Genomic DNA, 21,754 nt, shown 5'->3' on the forward strand with positions numbered 1-21,754 from the left:
TCCCAAACTACAAAAATTCAGAAGGAAAAAGCATATTTAAAGGGCAATGCTGCGGCTGACTCCTGAACCACTAATATAGAGCAATTTCAGACCCTTATTAATTTTTTTACATATCCCAACAATTAGTATTAACACATGAAAAGAAATAGTTGTTACAGTTTATGCTTGAAATGAATAATTATGTCTCTTGGCTTGACACATGAAAAAAAAGTTAGCACCTTTCTATATGCAAAAGTGTATTGATAGTCTCTTTTGTTGTTGTGACTTGGGAAATGTTTTATTTTCTTTATTTAAGAGACCAGTGCACCCCAAACCAAAAATCCATTATTTGCTTAGACCCCATCTATACTTACCCACCAATCAAAGCTCTAGAGGTCAATCTTCTGGTGTTTGATTTAGTGACTCCAATAAGGACCTGCTAAATAGAATAGGCACAATGCTGGTGCGCCTACTCTTCTTGAAGAGTAAGAGGACAGTGCCAAAGTTCAAATTAAGGTATGTCAGCTCCAGCGACATATTTAATGTTGCTGGTGTTGCATATCTTAATTCCAATTTACCTGAGTAGACCTCACCTTAGTTTAATTGGTTTCTGGCTCTCTTTTGGAAAGGATCTCTATTCTGCTTCAGAACCCACCCCACCACCAGAGGGTCCCTTATCCTACCTTCCAAATGCAGAAGCAAGCTCTACCCCTGGGGCAACCTGTGTTCACTGTCCAGCCACTCCTAGGGTGGGATGGGGCAGGACATGAACCCACCACCCTGTGCTCCTCAGGTGAATGCCTGTATTGGCTGTCCTGCTACTCCCATAGCAGACAAGACTTGAACTCTCCACCCTATACTGCCCAGGTGAGTACCCTAGCCCCAAGGCCATTCCAGAACCAACCCCAATACCCTACCTTCAGAGGATCCCTTATCCAGTGTTGGCTGTCTGATTACTATTTCTTTTTGAAACTTCTGCACCATTGCATGGGTTAAGAGGTGATCACATCTGTGGAACTCATTCACCAGATAGATTTCTGTTTGGGGAATGGTTAACTAAATTCAGAACCAAATTCAGTCCATTCTGAGAAAAAGGAGTTTTTACAATTCAAAAATTAATTGTTTGTTTTCAGTACTAAAATGCCATTTCATCAAATTCCATGAAGAAAGAGATTTGAAACCCCCAGTGCATCTCTGTAAAATAGATGCATTTTCTTTTTAATTGCTCCCACTGATTTCTGGTAATCAGTGCCATAGGCCAATTGTAAATGTGGACTTTGAGCTCCCTGACTAGAATATAGCCTGGTAAAGTTGTGTTTAACAGCTGAAATGATACCCTAAAGCTAAAAAACAATTCCTATATGATTATTAAACAGAGAATGTCATGCTCAATCAACTTCATACACCCATCCAGGGTTTTTTTTAAAAAACCCCTTCCTGTTACTGCATTTGTGGATTGGATTTTTTTATTGAGTCTGATTTGTAACTGAAAAGCATCAAGCATGATTTAAGTTAGTGATAAGCAAACACAGAAATACAGGATTTTCTAGGGAATGTGCACTTGCACTTCTAACTGCTGCTAGAGAGCAGGCAACTCGTTTTTAAAAAGTATCCAAAATGTCTGTTAAATATGACTAATACCATACCATCCACACTGCTTACTATAGTAGGCAGAAAATAAACCAGAAATACTCATTTGCCCCAGATTGCCACATACCTCACAGTAAAGAAATTATGGCCATATGCATGTAGGAGGAACCATGAAATGTATTAAGTAGGCTACCCAGAAGCTCTTGGACAATTAGGTTGCAGCAAAATCAAAAGTAGGCAATTAAATGCTACTTTGGGTGTGGACTTTTTCCATCCTAAATTGGACTCCACACCATGGCTACTAGATTGCTGAGATGTTACACACAGTAAGAAACAGAGTGGGTCTGTAGGTTCTTACAGGAAAGGGAGACATCTACTGGTGGTAAAAAAAATAATAAGGATTTTAAAAGGACAGCGAATACAAAACCTGCTCCAGGATCAGACTCACTGCAGTTCCAGCACATGGAACAGCTGCCTGCCATGCAGCCCTGCCCCAGGAGCAGCCAGGCAGCCACCACAGGGCCAGCTCTAGGCACCAGCAAAACAAGCAGGTGCTTGAGGTGGCATATCACCAGGGGCGGCATTCCAGCTTGCAGGAGGAGCAGGGTGGCGGAGATCCCTGCGGAGGCCGCCCCAAGCTGGGAGCCCCGTGCCTCCCTGCAACTCCCCCTCCCCCGCTCTCTGTGTTCTCTTCCCCGCAACTCCCCTGCCTGTGAACCCCCCTTGCCCAGCTGTCCCTCCCTGGCCTGTGTGCCCCTGCCCATTGTCCCGTGAACCCTTCCCCCGCCCCCCGCTATCTGCCCCCTCTCTTCTCCTACCCCGGCTCGGCCTCTGCCCAGAAACCCTACCTCCTGGCCCACTGCAACCCTGCTGGGATCCCGCCTCCCGCCTGGATCCCCGTCTCCTTTCTGGCTCTCTAAACAATCCACCCTCCCCCTACTCTCTGTGCCCTCCCCCCACTTCACCCCACACACACACCTGCCCAGGAACCCAGCCCCCTGGCGCTGTGTCCTGACAACCGCACCCCTGCCTGCGACCCAGGTGATTCTCCCTCTCCCTCTGTCTGAGGAAGGGGAACTCTGGTGTTCGCGGTACCAGTGTCCCCAAGTCCCTTCCTGTTTGGGGCAGGAGAGCTTTATTAAAAATGGAACTGTGATCCCATTTAAATAGGCTTTGTTTTAAATAATATACCTTTAAAATTAAATTAAAAATTGTCATGGCCTAAATTTATCATCCTATTTAAATAACTTATGAATTAAATTTAAAAATTAAATAGAACATGTCTCCTGTCAACTTTTAAAGAAATTCTACCAGTTCACTAGTATAAGTACCCAGAACCAATGTTTACATTAGCAGTAGCTTCTTCTGCAGGTGAAGAGAGAATGTTTTTATCACTTTGGTTTATTTTTCAGCTAGTTCAATTCAATGATTAGTTCATTCACCATTGCAAAACCAAGAGTTGACAAACCAGAAAAACTTGTTTTCCTCTTCTCTCAGTAAAAAACTGGTTATGAGAACATTCTAATATTTGAAGACCATGATGACTAGATTCGATCTGTTAAATTCACTATGGATATTTCCTTTGTTTAATAAATGAATTTTAGATGCAAGATGTGTTTGGATTTTTTTTGTTATGTGTCCTTCACATTTAAGGTAGCTTTATTTCATACAAAAATTAAGCTGGTTTTGTTTATTTTAAATAGAATTTCCATCCAGACAGAAGTAGATGCAAACCATATGTTTTAAAAAAAGTAGCCACTACTTAGCAAATAATAAATAGGGTAAAACCTGTCTCTGAAGTGTTCCTCTTACACACCATTTTGTAATAGAATAAAAATGTAAAAATTAAGAATCTGATTACATGTAAGTTACACAATTATTTGGGCATTTATTTAGTTGGTAGCTGTACTAAGTATATTCTCCTGGTTAGTAAATAGAAGCACCAAATTTGGCATAAAGGTTATATTTAGTTGTAAATCGACATGTTTTAAAGGTTGCTAGTCAATAAGATGCAACTATCCATTAGGAAAATTTTTAAAAGTATAATTTAAATGATTAATTGCTCATTTAAACCTAGGTTTTCTGCTTGCCGGTTTAAATCATGATTAAAATTAGAGATTTAAATCAAAGCTATTTAAATCAATCCACCCTGCTTCAGAGGCTGTTTGGTCCGTCCCTGAAGAAGAAAGCACAGGGCTGCGCTCATGGAATAGGTCCTAGGCTAGCAGGGTTTTGTTGTCTGGTGCCTGTCTTGTTCTGGACACTTGAACTGGGGAGTTGAAACAAAAGTTCTCTTAACCCCTTTGAACTGTTTCATTGTATAGTGAGGCTGATTCTTGTCCATGGACACCAAGAGTTGGACAGCTCATGTGTTGGGGTTGGTGTCTGAGTGATTATAAGGCTTCTAATAAAAAAATCCCTTTGCAGAGTGAGGAGTAGGACCGGGACTCCCACACTAGGTGATGTGAACAGCTGCATGCTTTGGAAGTCTTTAACTGACTTGCTGTGGATGAACCTGCCCTCCCATTGTTCTAACGTGGGGAGTCCCTGGTGCTCTCCTAGGAGATGAAAATGCCCCAGGGTTTGGGCTCCCCCTGAAGCACACATCCCACACCCCAGGAAGCCGTGCAAGCTGCATTTGCACGTGCACCCTCCCTGGACAAAAAAAGGGGAGGGGGGAGCGACCACACATTTTTTTGCTTGGGGTGGCAAAACCTAGAGCCAGTCCTGGGCACCACACAGCCCTGGCCTCAGCTCTAGCTCTGGGGAGAGCAGAGAGCTGCCCAGCTTTACTGAGGCTTTTTTTTACGCAGTCCCCACTCCTCCACCAAGCCCACCACCACCAGTTTACCCACTGCTGTGCAGCTCTGCTAATAAGGTGGGTGGGACAAATTCTTTCTGCACTCTCACGGAGGTGCACACCCTAAAGGGAACTGTGCCCCCTTAGTCTCTTTTCTAAGCTGAAAAGCCCAAGTCTTTTAATCTCTCTTCATATAGCAGCCATTACAAACCCGTAATAATTTTTGTTACCCTTTTCTGAACTTTATTCAATGCTAAGATTTTTTTGAGATGAATACTGCATACAGATGTGGTCACTTCAAGATGTGGATGTACCATGGATTTATACAGTGGCAATAAAATATTCTGTCTGATTCTCTATCCCTAACATTCTGTTTGCTTTTTGACAGCTGCTACACATTGAGTGGATGTTTTCAGAGAACTAGCCATAATGACTCAAAGATCTCTCTGAGTAGTAATAGCTAATGTAGTCCCCATCATTCTGTACATATAGTTGGGATTATGTTTTCCAACATGCATTACTTTGTATTTATCAATATTAAATCAAATATTATCATTTGCCATGTCTCCTAGCTTAGTGAGGTCCTTTTGAAGCTCTTCACAGTCTGCTTTGGTCTTAACTATCTTGAACAGTTTAGCTTCATCTGCATATTTTGCCAGCTTACTGTTTACACCATTTTCCAGATCATTTATAAATATGTTGAATAGGACTGGTCCCAGGATGGATCCCTGCAGAACACCACTAGTTACCTCTCTCCACTCTGAAAATTGATCATCCATTCTTACCCTTTGTTTGAACCACTTATCAATCCATGAGAGGACCTTCCCTCTTATCCCATGATAACTTACTTTACTTAAGAGCCTTTGGTGGAGGACCTTGTCAAAGGCTTTCTGGAAATCTAAATACTCTATACCCACTGGATTCCCCCTTGTCCAAATGGTTGTTAACGTCCTCAAAGAACTCAAGCATATTAGTAAGGCATGATTTCCCTTTACAGAAACTATGTTGACTTTTACCCCAACAAATTATGTTCATCTATGGCTGTGTCCAGACTCCATGCCTCCGTCGACGGAGGCATGTAGATTAGCCAGCTCGGAAGAGGGAAATGAAGCCGCGATTAAAATAATCGCGGCTTCATTTAAATTTAAATGGCTGCCCCGATCTGCCGATCAGCTGTTTGTCGGCAGATCGGGAGAGTCTGGACGCGATGCCCCGACAAAGAAGCCTTTCTTCATCGACACAGGTAAGCCTCGTGAAACCAGGTTTACCTGTGTCGATGAAGAAAGGCTTCTTTGTCGGGGCATCGCGTCCAGACTCTCCCGATCTGCCGACAAACAGCTGATCGGCAGATCGGGGCAGCCATTTAAATTTAAATGAAGCCGCGATTATTTTAATCGCGGCTTCATTTCCCTCTTCCGAGCTGGCTAATCTACATGCCTCCGTCGACGGAGGCATGGAGTCTGGACACAGCCTAAGTGTCTGACAATTCTATTCTTTCCTATAGTTTCAACTAATTTTCCCAGTACTAATGATAGCCTTTCTGATCTGTAATTTCCAGAATCACCTCTAGAGCCCTTTTTAAAGATTGGCATCATATTAGCTATCTTCCAGTCATACAGTACAGAAAATGTTTTAAAGGCTAGATTACAAACCACAGCTAGTAGTTCCATGATTGCACAGATGGGTGAATGCCATCTGGTCCTGCAAAAGTGACAAGGAGTCCTGTGGCACCTTACAGACTAAGGGTATGTCTACACTACCACCCTAGTTCGAACTAGGGTGGTAATGTAGGCAACCAGAGTTGCAAATGAAGCCCGGGATTTGAATTTCCCGGGCTTCATTTGCATCTCGCCGGGCGCCGCCATTTTTAAATGTCCGCTAGTGCGGACTCCGTGCCACGTGGCTACACGCGGCATGGACTAGGTATTCGGACTAGGCTTCCTATTCCGAACTACCGTTACTCCTCGTTTCACTCCATCAGTTTAGGATTAAACAAAGACTGTGAATGGCTAGCCAACTACAAAAGCAGTTTCTCCTCTATTGGTGTTCATTCCTCCAGATCAGCTGCTAGAAGTGTGCCTCACCCTCCCTGACTGAATTAACCTCATTATCTCTAGCCTTATTCCGGCCTGCATATTTATACCTGCCTCCTGAAATTTCCACTACATGCATCTGATGAAGTGGGTCTTTGCCCACGAAAGCTTATGTTCCAATACATCTGTTAGTCTATAAGGTGCCACAGGACTCCTTGTCAATTTTGCAGATCCAGACTAACACGGCTACCCCTCTGATATCTGGTCCTGAAGACTTGTTACTGTTAGTTTATCAATTTGTTCCAAAACCTCATAAGTTTAATGTTGACGTGGAAGAAAAATTGCTCCATAAAGCATGAATCAGTGACCTTAAGAAAAATACTTATAATTTAGTGGTACATTTCCTCTTTAAGTCTCATAATAACTTCCCATTATGGTAGATAGACGGGGTAGCCAAACTGTGACTTGCGAGTCACATCTATCTCTTTTACTGTGAAAGTGTGGCCCACACAGCCTTCTTCCCCCTATTCTCTGCTTACCAGATGGGGGTTGGGGAGTTTGGGACCTCTGCCTAGCTGTGGGGTGCTGGGGTAGGAGCTTCTGTCCAGTGTGGAGGATGGTTGGGACTTCAGTCCTGCAATGCTCACCTGCCACGGCTCAGGATTTCAGCAGGTGCAATGCTGAAGATTGTCATATGCAGTTTCATGGGCAAATAAGTTTGGCCATCTGGTATACAGCAGCCTTTGTGCTTTTTCATAAGCAAATAAAATATTTGTGAGTTCTGTGTTTAGTCTCAGAAACAGAAACTTACTTATTCTTCTAACACACTACCTTTCAACTTTAGCACACTGCCCTCAAAGAACACTGTACTCAAACAGAAGGGACTGCTACTTGCAGGGAAAGGAGTTTGATGACTGGTAAAAAGGCACACTTTACTCAACAAGCTGCACTGTTACTGAACAGTGATCATGGGAGTTTAGCTATCAGTGTGGTGTGAAATTCTTCATTAACTTGCCCATTCGACTAAGCAAGAATAAGCTGCCCTAATACAGTGAATTCTTGTTAAGAATGTTACTACTGTTAGTTCTAGCTGGACGCATGTCACTTTTAGAGCATGACCTTCCCTTTTTCCTCCCATTTCCTCTGTCAGGGCTCTAACTGCTGTGTGTCTGATAACAATAAACTAAGCAGGAAATCTGTCTCATTTATGCCTTATACATTCCTGATTCTTTACCTTATGCTGGTGTATCATAGTTGTGCTTCCTATTCATATACCTCCATATTTCCAGTCTTGCCACAATGCTCCCAAATGTCATTACTTCATTTATTATTTCCTAGCATATAACTAATTTATTATTCAACACACCTGCCACAGAGCATGCTTTACATTTTCTGAACTGACACTATTATGCAGGTAGAATTATTTATATTCTAGTTCCACTTGAATTGCCCCTCCAGTCACAGAGCTATGTATGATGGAAACAATTCAATCTGTTTTACAGATGCATACAGGATAATTAATATCTATTGTGTAAGATTTGCAAGAAACCTGAAACACTTGCTTAAAATATGGTTTGCAACCAATTTCCCGGGGTTTTCCTTTTATAAACAAGGTTTACGTCCTAAAATATATAATACCCAAGTTTTATTCCATTTCTTTGCACAAGTAATTTAGCATCTGCAGTCATTATTTTTAAAACACTTTGTCTCTTTCTAAAATGGGTGATCTGAATTTTTTTTGGCATCCTCAAATTTCTTATGGTTTTAAATAGTTGCATACAATAAATCCAGGGTCTATGAACCATAAAACAGTAGATATTTGATATAAACGCTAATTATAGTGGAACAAAATTTCGTCAGTTCCAAAAGTGTATATGTAATGTGCTAGATATACTGACCTCTTGCCAATTTTCTTTTAAAGGAGTCAAAATTAAGGAAAACCAATAATACCAAATTCGCAAAGGAGTAGCTCTTAACTTGTTTAGTAGAAGACACAGTAGTACTTGCCTTCAAGAACACCATGTAAAATAATTGTTTTTACTTAGCTTCCACTGTAATTAAATATTTCAGCTACTGTAGCAGAACCCAGTATCATAGTAGTAGTTCAGAATGAATTATAGCAGTTTGCTATAAAATCAGCATGTTAAGAGTTTTCATGCTAATGTGAGTTTTAACTATCTATATAATTTTATCATCAATACATCAGCTAATATAACTGCACAATCTGTTTTTATTCAAATATTGAATGAGTTTCAGAAAATCATTAAGCAATCTACTTTATTAAAAGATGCTATGTCAGTGAGTTTCACAGATTAAGTCTGCTTTCACACAATACAGTTGTCTTGACATGTATCAGAATAATAGAATCACAGGATTGGAAGAAACCTCCAGAAGTCATCGAGTCCAACCTCCTGCTAAAAGAAGTACCAATGCCAACTAAATCATCCCAGACAGAACTTTGTCAAGCCAGGACTTAAAAACCTGGCTAGATTCCACCACTTCCTAAGCTAACCCATTCCAGTGCTTCACCACCCTCCCAGTGAAATAGTTTGTCTTAATATCCAACCTAGACCTCTCTCATTTCAACTTAAGACCATCACGCCTCATTCTGTCACCCGTCACCACTGAGAATAGCCTTGCTCCATCATCTTTTTAACTCCCATTTAGGTAGTTGGTTGAGGAGGGATTCGATAGGAGCATTCTTCTCTTCTGTAGACTAAATAAGCCCAAATCCTTCGGCCTCTCCTCATAAGTCATGTGCTTCAGCCCCCTAATAATTTTTGGTTGCCATTTGCTGGATTCTCTCCAGTGCATCCATATTCTTTCTGTCATGGGAGGCCCCATATTAGATGCAACAATCTAGATGTTGCCTAACCAGAACTGAGCCAAGGGGAATAATCGCTTCCCTAGATCTGCTGGCAATGCTCCTAATGATGCACCCCAATATATCGTTAGTGTTCTTGGCTCCATGAGTACACTCTTGACTGATATCCAGCTTCTCATTCACTGTAATCCCAAATTCCTTTACTGCAGAACTGATGCTTAGCCAGGTTGTCTCTAGCCTGTAGCAGTGCTTGGGATTCTTCTGTCCCAAGTGCAGGTCTCTTCACTTGTCCTTGTTGAACCTCATCAGATTTCTTTTGGCTCAAACCTCCAATTTGTCTAGGAGGTCACTCTGGACCTTATCCCTACCCTCCAGCATATCTATCTCTCCCCCTCGTTTAGTGTCATCTGCGAATTTGATGAAGGTGCAATCCATCCCCTCATTCAGGTCATTAATAAAGATGTTAAACAAAACGAACCCCAGAACCAATCGTTTGGGCATTCCACTTGGTACTGACTGTGAACCAAACATTGAGCCCGACAATCTAGCTGCTGTCTATCTAATTTACCCAATCCATGCTTCTTTAACTTGCTGGCAAGAACACTGTGGGAGACCGTATCAAAAGCTTTGCTAAAGTCAAGCTATATCACATCCCCCACATTCCCATATCCGTAGAGCCAGTTACCTTGTCATAGAAGGCAAATAGGTATTGGTTTTTACTTCAGAGTGCCTTGTGAATTATGCATGAAGGAAGAGACTATTTGGAGCATCTAACTAGTCTATCTCCTTTTATGCTTCTCTCTTCTGAGCTAATAGTGAAATACTGACTTCACTAAAGTCAATGGGAGTTTTGCCAGCTTTTCACATCTAATCTTTTCTAAGGATACATCTACATTCAAAAATAATGCAGCTGCGCCACTCTAGCAGTTAAATGTAGTATAGACACATGCTATAGCAATGGGAGGGGTTCTCCAACTTCTGCAATTAATTCCTCTCTCCAAGAGGCTTTAGCTAAATTGACAATAATTCTTCTGTCGTCCCCTTTCAGCACTATCTATACTGGGGGTTAGGTCAGTAGAGATACATCTTAAAGTGTATGAATTTTTCAAAGAGAGGTAGCTATACCACTTGACGCAATCAGGTTAGTCCAGCCTTTACTTTCCTGTAGATACTCTAAATCCCTCACAGCCACCATGTATGTCTCTAATTCAGAAAGATTCAATCTGTAATCCTCAGACCACAGAGAGTAATTTGTGAACATACCACTTATTATGCACAATCACCATGTAGAGAGGAGGAGCTTGAATTAAAGAGATAGCAGATAACATGGCAGCACAGAAAACATCAGGTATAAGGCTTGAAGGCTCCTAAGGCCTCCAGGAAGCCAATGGAGAGGCAAAGAAACAGAGGAGGTAGTTAGAGGGGTAACAAAGAATGAGGCAGAGATGAAAGGGAACAGAGAAATTGCCCCACTCCCATGCAAAGCATCAAATAGAGTTGCAGGGAGTCACAAAATAATTGTGGCATAAAGGAATTTACATTGAGTTATAGTGTCACCACAATATAAAGAAGTTAATGTAACAACAAATATAACAAAGCAACAACAAAATAGCATGCCTACAGTAAGTGGATTCATATAGTTTAGGGCTACACAGTGCATTTTAGCACAACTCTGAGTAAGACAATGTTTAGCTGCATTGCATCCCTAGCAGCCACACAAGATGTTGTCCTATCCTGCACACCCTGTAGAGGCTCACAGGCTTGTAATCTGCAACAACCCTTTTTGGTTTATATTACTCTTTCCAGCCAGCCAGCCCCAGTTCCACCCACCAGAATCATGGCTCAACCTACACATCACCATTCTGCAAGATGGAATATAGTACAATAAAACCTATGTGATCCGGCATGCTTGGGGATTAGGGCATTCCGGTTATCTAAAAATTCCAGTCATCTGAGGGTCCTATCAACTTAGGAAAAACCAATGGACAAAAATAGAAAAACTCAAGTTTTTAATATTAGTAGTTTTGTAGTGTAAATATAATAATCTCATAGAACTGGAAGAGACCTTGAAAGGTCATTGAGTTCAGTCCCCTGCCTTCACAGTAGGACCAACCCTGACAGATTTGCCCCAGATCCCTAAATGGTCACCTCAAGAAATGAACTCTCAAGCCTGAGCTTAGCAAGCCAACACTCAAACCACTGAACTATCCTTCCCCTCTGTGAGGCTGTTGGGCTCACATTTCTATTTTGAGTTAAAGATGATTAGTACTTCTTAAAAAAATGTTAAGTCAATCATGGTAAACCAAGCCAGGCCTGTGCGCCTGAAGATGTGACAGTATTGTGGCTGAGGGCAATGCCAGTTAAAGTTTTCTGGTTGACAGAGTACTGGATAACAAAGGTTTCACTGTATCTGGTTCTTAGCCTCTGTCTTCCCACAGCACTTGGAGGTAATTTCAACATAGGTTTAACTTTGCAGACAAAATGCAGTAGGAATAACTGTTATGATGGTATGATGACATAACAGCTTACATAACATAACTCTTACTGTTATGATGACATAACAGCTAGTGTGTGACTAGGCTTCTTGCGCAAGAGCGCATCCACACTGGCAGGACGCTCTTGTGCAAAGACCTCCCCCCTGGAACCACTTTGGACAGGGCAAAAGGGTACCCGTACCTTCTGGGGAAAGGGGCTGGAGCCCCTTTGAGACATGCTTAAAGGATTCTCCCTGGACAGCCATTTCTCTGCTGCTGCATGCTTTGGGACCTCTGGTAGGGACTGAAAGCTGTAGCAGTGCCTGTTGTGGTTGCCCTGAGCCTCTTTGGACACCATAGCTTGTGCCCTAGTGCCTTTGGGGACTTGTAACTTCTGCTTGCTGTGCCATGGAGCCAGGGATGGCTCCATACCTGCTCTGGTCCCACATGGCCATTTTGGAGTACGTGCAGCTGCTGCTCTACATTGCCTCGCTACTCCTGCATGAGCTTGATGCCAAGCTCAATCTGGAGTCCCTCTCCCTGGATGCAGCAGCTTCGCTGTGGCATCCCTACCCCTCCGTGGAGAGGTGATACTGGAGACTGGATACTAGTTCTGACTGGTGGGACTGGCTGGTCCTGGAGCAATGGGACGACCAGCAGTGGCTCCCGAACTTTCAGATGCAGACACAGACGTTCCTGGAGCTGTATGGCTGGCTTGTCCCTGCACTCCTCAGACACAACACCCACCTGCAGCTTGCCATCCCTGTCAACAAGAGGGTCACCATCACCTGGTGGCCACCCCGGACAGCTACTGCTCAGTGGCACACCAGTTCAGGGTGGGCAGGTCCACAGTGGGTGCTGTCTTGATGCAGGTAAAACTCTGGGCGGGGGGGCTGCAGTCCCTGTCCAGGGGGAAGGGAAAACTCCAGGCTGAGGGAGGAGGGGGGTGGGGTGGGAGAAGCCCTGTCACCTGGGGTTGGTGCTTTCCCTCCCACACATGGCCCTGCTGGTGGGGGAGGAGGGGTCTGGGGTGAGGAGGCCCAAGTGTGTTGGGGGGGGGGAGGAAGGCCTCACAGGGGGCCAGGCACCCTCCAAGGGCTCATGTACCTGCCCGGTCTCATTCTGTGTGTTCCCTGTGTGCCCTTGAGCAGGATGTAGTGGATGGCTTGGACAACCTGCAGAAGAGAGTCATCTGCCTGCAGGACATGGACGCAACCATGGCTGGCTTTGCCGCCCTGGAATTCCTTAACTGCAGGGGAGCCATGGATGGGACCCACATCCCCATCCAGGCACCAGAGCATCAAGCGGCCCACTTCATAAATCGGAAGAAGTACTTCGATAGTGCTCCTGGCTCTTGTGGACCACTGAGGCTGCTTCCTGGACATATAGATGGGGTGGCCAGGAAAGGCACATGATGCCCACATCCTCCGAAACTACAGCCTGTTTTTCAGGATGAAGGCAGGCACTTCCTTCCCCCAGCAGGAATTGACAGTTGGGGATGTTCGCATGCCCCTGTGCATCATGGGGGACGCAGCCTACCCCCTCATGCCCTGGCTGATGCAGCCGTACATTAGACACATGGACCCCAGAAGGGAAACATTGAACCAGAGCCTGAACTGGGCCCACAACTAGGTGGAGTGCGCCTTTAGATGGCTGAAAGCAAGATTCCGTTGTCTGCTCACCAGTCTCGAAATGATTGTCACAGCATGTTGCGTGATGCGTGATGGACCAGAGGGGGAGGCCTACCTCCCGGGGTGGATGGTAGGCAAGGGCCGGGCATTCAAGGAGCCCTGTATAGCCGCCATCCGGCAGGAGCACTATGATGGGGTGCGCATCCGAGAGGCCGTCAAGGAGATGTTCTCCCAGGCCCCACACTAGGGTCACTTCCGTCTGGCGTCCACATCTCCCTCCCATCCCCAACTCTTCCCTCCAGCCTTCCCTCACCTCACAATAAACACAACTGGTTTTGGTTAACAAACAAGAAACTTCATTATTTACATAGGGACAAAGAGTGGGCAGTGGGAGGGGGAGGAGGAAGGGGCTCTGAACTGGGAGGGGGAAGTTATTGCTGGGAGGTGTGGCTCCTCCCAGAGCATTCGCGGATGCGGAGGCCTCTGCGCCCTTCAGCCCTGGTTGGGGCAGGCAGCACGGAAAGGTGGGCAGGACGGGGTGCAGCAGGAGGGGGCCTGGGCATGGCAGGAGGGGCAGCAGGAGGGGCCATGGCCACGGCAGGGAGGGTAGCAGAGTGGGGCACGCCATGCCATAGTGCACGGCATGGCCAATGTGCGACATCAGCACAGCAATGCTGTCGCACACGCCGTCGCAGCAGTGGAGGAACTGGCCCCACACCTGCTGCCACCACTCCCGGTCAGTCCGCAGTTTGGTGCTGATCGCCTCCTCCATCCCCTCCACGGCCTGAACGTGATGCTGAAGGAGCTGTTCATGCTGCCTGGCCCATCGGACTGGTGCCTGGGTGGTAGGTGCCGCTGCTGCAGGGTCCCTCGCTCCCAGGTGGTCCTGCTGCAGAGAACACAGAAAAAGGCAAGGCGGTCACTCAGCCCTGCCCATAGTGTCCCTGAGCCCTCTTCCCTGAGCCTCACGTGACACCACACAACTGTGGCTTGGGCCCAATCGATCCCCTGTGTGTGTGTGTTCACATAAAGGACTAGCTCAAAATCCTGGGAGCGAAGTGATCCTCCATGGATTATAACACTTGGGAGACATCACTATGAATGAAGACCCCTTGTCTGTGTCGTAGCCAGTTGGCATGCTGTGTCTGTCTGTCTGCATAGCACTGTCTACATTCCCTCCCCACAGTAGAGCACATGGCTTCTACTCTTGTCACTATCTGAGAGCATACACCATTGATGCTGTAGTCATGTTTGCATGCACATCCCCACAATGCATGGGAGCAAGTGTGGCAGATAAGGTCTGGGTTCTCATACTACTGTCACTGATTTCCTCGGAGATGGAGCCAGGGCTACTGGGAGTGTACCGTCCCTGCAGCAAGTCTCAGTGGGCCACAAGCCCGGGCTGCCCGCACTCCCGCTCCCTCTCCCTCAGCCCTCGGACAACTAGCCCAGGGAAGTGTGTGGCTACAGCGGGGGTGATTCCCACGGGGGCAGCAGAGGGGTCGGGAGCAGCCTAGGGTCTCCATGGGGGCCACAGTCATAGGGCTGGCTCGCTGCACTTTTCCCAGGAGCAGCTGTGTGTCACACAAGCAGGCATGGCTAAGTGCTGTCTTTGTGCAGCATCCTTCAGGATGTATGGAGTGTGGCCTGCGCCATTGGAGTGTGGCTGCTTCCAGCCACCATCTTCCCTCCCTCCCCCGGGCAGGACGTGTGTGAGCAGCAGGGTCCAATGCATGCCCTAGAGCTGCCTACCGCATCCAAGTGCCACACAGTCAGGCTGCACGTGCTGCGTACTGCTGCACAGTGTGCAGCTCAAACTGCCTGCGTGATGCTTCCTTCCCACCCCGGGGCACCTGGCTCCCCCGCCCTTGCAAGTGAGAACCACAACACTCACCAAAGGATCCGTCACCAGCCTCGGACGAGGCCCGGGAGACGTCCCGGCTGCTGGGCACTGACTCGAGGTGGAGGGTGATGGTGCGGTCTTCTCCCTTGTCCTCCGATGCAATTGTCAGGTCACCCTCCGCCTCCAGGTCAGGCAGCCTGACCACCGAGATGCGCAGTCCGGTGTCAACCACTGGCAAGGGTCCTTGGACTGCCGTCTCCCCAACAATGGCATGCAATTGGTCATAGTGGGGGCAGGTGTCGGCTCCTCCCCCCCCCGCCCTCAATAGCCCTGACATAGCCCAGGCGCAACTCCTTGACCTTGTCCCGGACCTTTCAAAGGTCTGGGCCGGATGTCCCTGGTCCGTAAGCACCTGGGCCATGCGGCCGAAGATGCTGGCGTTGCGTCGCCGGGACCAGGGGTCATGGAGAGCTTCCTCCTGCGCCCAAAGGTCCAGAAGGGTCTCCACCTCAGTCCCAGACCATCATGGGGCTCACCAATTGCTGCCCCTCCAAGCCTGCTGGAAGCCCTGGGGTGGCTGCTGGGAGGAGGGTGCAGGCTCACGGGGTGGCTCACGGGATGGCTCTGGAGTGGACATCTGGGCCTCCTGGGTGCAGCAGGCAGAGCCATGAGGTGGAGAGCTGCCAGCTATGCTGCTGCTGCTGCTGCTATGCAGTATCTGCACGGTGCCTGTGCCTTTAAGGGAGGGGTGGGGTCCGACAAGCAGGAAGTAGTGAGCTGTGAATCCGGTTACAGAGCGTCCAAACAGCCATCTGCATTTTTTCCTGGGAGGTCAGTTTTTGTGCAAAAACTCCCTGCTGCCTGTCCACACTGCCCACATGTGCAAGAAGGCTTCTTCCTCATACGGAGCGTCAGAGCTCTTGCACAAGCCCTCTGTTCTGACACTGTACTGTAAATTTACTTGCACAAGAACGCGTGTGCAGTGTAGACGCTGTGCAAGTTTTTGCGCAAGAATGGCCGTTCTTGCGCAAAAAGCCTACAGTATAGACTTAGCCCTAAGGTGGCTAATAGTTTTTTAGAGCATTCCCTCATTTTAATTAATAACTGAGTCATGTGTAAAACTTGCTAACTCACTGGTCACTGACAGGATGCTGTAGATATAGAATACTGAAGCCAGTAGCAATCACTTAGGAACACAACTATTGACAACTTTACATGATGAAAACTGGAACTGTATTTAGACTCTGCTTTCTTTTCATTCAAAAGTCTCTGTGTGTAGGTTTTCAGATTACTATTATAGAATGATACCAGATCTTCTCAACATTTCTTAATTATGAAATCAAGTTTACAACTGGTGAGTGACTAAACACCAAGATCCTGTAGGACAACATTTTCAAAAATAGGAAGTTAAAATCCATATCCATTTTAGGCAAGAATTTTCAAAGCCCCTAAGGGTATGTCTAGACTGCACCCCTATGCCGGCAGAGGGATGCAGATTAGGCTGGGCGAAATTGCTAATGAAGCAGGGATTTAAATATCCCTCTGTTTCATTAGCATAAAAATGGCTGCCACTTTTTTCCAGCACGGAGCTTTGTCGGAGAAAAGTGGCAGTCTGGAGGCTGATCTATCGCTAAAGAAAGCCTTTTCCAATAGATCCCTTATGCCTCGTAAAACAAGGTATACAGGATATTTAAATCCCCACTTCATTAGCAATTTCGCCCAGCCTAATCTGTGTCCCTCTGCCGGCATAGCCCTAGAGCTATGTCTACACTCACGGCTTCTAGCGCAATATGCAAATGAGGCTAAGCGTGGAATATCGCTGAGCCTCATTTGCATACCTAATGAGCCACCATTTTTTTCAGAAGAGGCTCTTGCACAAGAAGGAGCATCTATACCGCCCCTTCTTGCGCAAGAAAAATCCTCTTGCGCAATGCCGTTCTTCCTGAAAAGTAATAGGTGTAACGGCATTGCGCAAGAGGGTTTTTCTTGCGCAAGAAGGGGCAGTGTAGACGCTCCTTCTTGCGCAAGAGCCTCTTCTGAAAAAAATGGTGGCTCATTAGGTATGCAAATGAGACAGCAATATTCCACGTTTAGCCTCATTTGCATATTACTCGTGCAAGAAGCCGCGAGTGTAGACATAGCCTAGGTGTTTTTAGAGCAGAACTCCACTGAATTCAATGGTACTCGTGTTCCTAGGTCACTTAGGCACTTGGAAATTACCACCCAACAAGCTAACTTTAGCTACTGTGGGGATTTTTTGGTTTTGGTTAAGGATTGTGGTCAGAATATTTTCAAAATTGTAAATATTAGAGTGGAATAGAGATTTTATGTTGCAAAGCACATTTGTCTCAGCAGAAGAAATCAGGTGACCTACCTAATGTACTCCAGAGCGCTTGTTATCTGTGGTTGTACAACATCATAAAGTTTCACTCTGAGGCCGCCACCAGCAAACACCATAGCCCAGCTGCGACCAATGATTCCGCTAAAGAGAACATAAATAAATGTTTATGTATATAACTACATAGTTCACTTCTGCACCACTGAAAGGATTGCATTAAATGAGTATTGACTTTTGCTATCTGGGGAAAATGTGTACTGAATGAAGTACACTACAACATAGCTTTGATTTGTCTGAACACCATTATAAGTATACAAATAACCAACTGCTGCTGCACAGCCAGCATAGGATTTCTGGGGGGCAAATGTAGAGGTGGGACTAGAAAAGAAGAAAGAAAAATAAAAGAGGGGAGGACAAAGAGGGAGCACAAATAATTATTACTAATATTTTTTATTTAAACTGTTAAAATAAGCGCTCAATGATAAACAAATCACTGAAAACCTAGTACAGTGAAACCTTTGTTATCCAGCACTCTGTTAACCAGAAAACTTTATTAACTGGCATTGCCCCCAGCCAGAATACTGTCACATCTTCAGGCACACAGGCCTGGCTTGGTTTACCATGCTTGGCTTAACATTTTTTTATTTAAGAAGTACTAATCATCTTTAACTCAAAATAGAAATGTGGGACTAACTCCCTCACACTACAAAACTATCAATATTAAAAACTTGAGTTTTACTATTATTGTCCATTGGTTTTTCCTAGGATGATGGGAGCCTCAGATAACCAGAACACCTTAATCCCTGAGCATGCCGGATAACACAGGTTTTACTGCACTCTGTTCTAGGGATGTGAATGTTTAACTGGTTAACCATTAAGTCTCACTCCAAACAGGTGAGGTTAGCTGGTGCAGCCCCTGCCAGTGCTTGGTCAGTTACTCTAACCTGGCTAGAGTGGCCCCCTCACCAACCCCATCTTTAGTTAGTTAACCAATATGTTTAACCAGTTAACCAATTAAATGGATTTTTACATCTCTACTCTGTTCTGAGCTACACTTCCTGGACAGGGCAGTTCAGGAGGTACAACAGAGTATGAAAAAGGGATAAATGTGGCTTTAAGGTATCTTTGCATTCTGTAAATTCCTGATACACCCCTAAACTTGAATTAGGAGTGTCTACAGACTGAATGTCACACTGAGATGCAACAACAAGGTGGCATTTATGCCAAAAAACTCAAGTCATCAGCCTTTGCACACATCATGTCATTGTTTGCAGCATGCATAGTAAAGATGAATGGAGAAGAGCACAATGAGAATTCATATTTCCATAGTATCTACCCTCCCAGGATCACAAAGTGATTCACAAGTACTGTATAAATAAATTAAGCTTCACAATACCCATTATCCCTCTTTTACAAATAGGGACACTAATATACAGAGTGGTTAAATGATTTGACCAATGTCACACAGCAAATCTGTAACAAAGCCACGAATAGAAACCAGATCTCCTTATTTCAGGTCTTTTTATTTTTGTTAACTATTTCACCATACTTCCTCATTTGTTGCTAAGACAGAAATTGCTCTTGTATTTTCCTTTGTACTGCATGAATGCCACAGACTTAGAAAGTTTCATTCTATAATACCACATGACCAACAATGAAGAAGGACATGAACAATAGAACCAGCAATAATCCAAGGGCAAAGGAGAGGATGAAGATAAAAGAAAACCAGGAAAGCATTGCTCCAGACTTCAGTTAAAAACAAAACAGGAAATTTTTCAAGGAAACAAAAGGACTCAACTGAAATAATTGGAGCAAAACCAGATTTTAACTTCATGTTAAATGTTGGTTAACTGGTACAAAACTGTTCTCTCCTCTTTCCCTGAAAAAGGGAACATGATTCCATTAAAAAAAAGTTAAATAAACCCACTTTCATCAATTTTTAAGTGGTTTATCTATGCAGATATGGCACTAAAACTTGTTAGCCACTGTGGCCACCTCAAATCATGGTTATTATTTTATTTTCAAATTAGGTATTTGTCAAGTGCTTTTTAAACTGTTATAAACTTCTTACTATTTTGCAGTTTTAGTGTAAAAGAGAAATTCATATATTGTGAAGTCCTGATCCCAAGTAAGGGCCAAGTTTTGGAAAACTTTTTAAAATCTTCATTCCATTCTTTGACTAACACACTCAGAGAGCATGGCTCTTGTTAAATGTCAACACAACACAGGTACAGGATGCCCTTAGATTCCAGTAGGCATGGTGTGCCATCTCTCACAACATTCCCACACTTTGTCTTGGTTCAGCTGAATTGTATGGTTGTGCTATAAGTTACATACAGACAGGACAAGCCTTCTGATCTTCAGCACAACTATGGCAAATGTTAGTAACTAAGTGTGACTACTATTAGTCTGGTCGCTGTCATGTGACACCATAAAGTCATGTGCCTGAAAATAAAACTCAGGCCTAAAATGTGGCAGAGTACACAGCCAGTCAGTAGAAGGTGCCCAGTTACAGTTCTTACTCAGAGCCATGGATAAATCTGAAATAGCTGGAAAAAGCTATTTTTAAACTAAAAAGCTATTCAGTTTTACCTGAAAAACAAATTGAAATGTGACTTGTATTAATGCTTTAGTCCCACAATGTTATACATCATGTCTTGCTGCAAATAAGTATCATTGTATCGTATATCTAATTTCTGTACACACTTTATGACCCTTACATAAACCTGAACGCAACTCTATTCACCCACACATAATGCAGACAGTACATGGAGGGTTGAGCTTCAACAATAAATGACTATGGAGAAAATGTGCACATGCTCACAAAGCTATAAAAAGACATAGCAAAAGGGACTCTAGCTGCAGAACGAAGTTTTCAGAAGGATTCAAATTTATCAGCAACAGAATGACACATGAATGAAGAGTAAACCAAACGCATCAAAGCACAGGAAAATCATTACAAAGTTGACGCCACCTGTACTAATTGTAATTTTCACTGCTATATAATATATATATATACACAGTATGTTACTCTGTGTGATTATATAATATACACTCAGTTAACATCTTGCTGTGGTATCTGGCTGCTGTTAAATCAGCAAAAACTAATGCAACATTTTGTGCCTGCCCTCATTGGCAGCGCACTGGCTCCATCAGGAATCAATTCCAACAGCTCGAAGTCCAGGGCTGAAGTGAAACGCCCAACCCCTTTGCACTTCCCCGAGGCGTTTGTGGCTAGAGCCCCTGGTGGCTCAGCACCGCTAAGCAGGAAGTCTGGAGTCGGGCCCCCCTGCCGGCAATCAAGACCATTGGAGTTTACCTGCCAATCACCACAACCTGGGCCGGCTCCATGTCCTGCAGGGACCCCTGCCGCAGCAGGAGAGGCGCTAGAGCTGAAGGAGCGGGACGCACCACAGAAGCAGTAACCTCCTGGGGCAGCTTCCCAATTAGGGACGCTCTCGCCTCATCCTGCACTGGATGTCACAGCCTCTCTGATTGGCTCCCTGTGCAAGGGTTCCGATTGGCTCCTCAAGGGGCCCCTAAGCCGCGGTTTCTATAGAGTCCCTGTGCCGAGTTGTTTCGCTTACCCAATGGGGAGAGGGGGAAAAAGGGGCGGGCGGGCGTGCACGACAACCAGCTGACCCATCAACCCGTAATTAACAGACGTTAGGAGAGTGGTTCTCTTCCTGTCTCATTGCGAGAGCGACTGGGGAGGGGGGAATTTGGAGGCAGAGAATCTCCCACAAGGTTCTCCCTGGTAATGGGAGCCCAATCTCCTAGTTCCCACAGACCCTCATACAAAGTCCCTTAGTGCCAGCTCCTACCCCCCAATAAACTCCACTCCCATCTCTCCTCCTCCTCCACCCCCCAGAAATGCCCCCTCTTTCCAGCTTCTCCTGTGCCTCCCCATCAGCTCCCTGGGTGGTGCCTCTTCCCTATTCCTACCCTACTACCATGGGCAGGAGGATAAATTGGAAACATCCCCCACCTTCCCACCAGGCAGGGCAATCACTGCTTAGGCCTAGGCACCAGCGCACTGCACATGTGGCAATCAGCATCCTGCAGTGGAGGATGGATGTGAAATTCCAACGTGAAATTCCAACCATGGCCCATAGGCAAGAACAAGGGGACACATGCTTCCCCACTTCTGACCTGGTTGATGTCCCCTCCACTTTAACCTGTAAAAATGGCAAACTCCTACTCTTTGCTATGGCATGTATAATGTCCATGCAGTACAGGCAG

General features: G+C 45.3%; 1 protein-coding gene across 3 annotated transcripts in view; it reads right to left on the reverse strand.

Annotated features, from left to right (window-relative positions):
* The window catches only part of CRYL1 (crystallin lambda 1), a 72,726-nt gene extending 51,716 nt beyond the window's left edge, over positions 1-21,010 (reverse strand). The window contains exons 1-2 of one of the 3 annotated variants that reach the window (XM_089775581.1): positions 20,832-21,010; positions 17,549-17,656 (exon numbers count right to left, since the gene is read on the reverse strand). In XM_089775581.1, coding sequence (XP_089631707.1) covers positions 17,549-17,656; positions 20,832-20,863 — 140 coding nt within the window. In that variant the 5' untranslated portion in view covers positions 20,864-21,010. The remainder of the gene's footprint in view (positions 1-17,548; positions 17,657-20,831) is intronic. The other 2 variants (XM_089775582.1, XM_089775583.1) reach the window with 2 other exon arrangements.
* Between the last annotated feature and the right edge of the window lie 744 nt (positions 21,011-21,754).

This window comes from Pelodiscus sinensis, chromosome 1 (assembly GCF_052426305.1).
Source record: "Pelodiscus sinensis isolate ZL-2025 chromosome 1, ASM5242630v1, whole genome shotgun sequence".
Taxonomy (NCBI): domain Eukaryota; kingdom Metazoa; phylum Chordata; order Testudines; family Trionychidae; genus Pelodiscus; species Pelodiscus sinensis.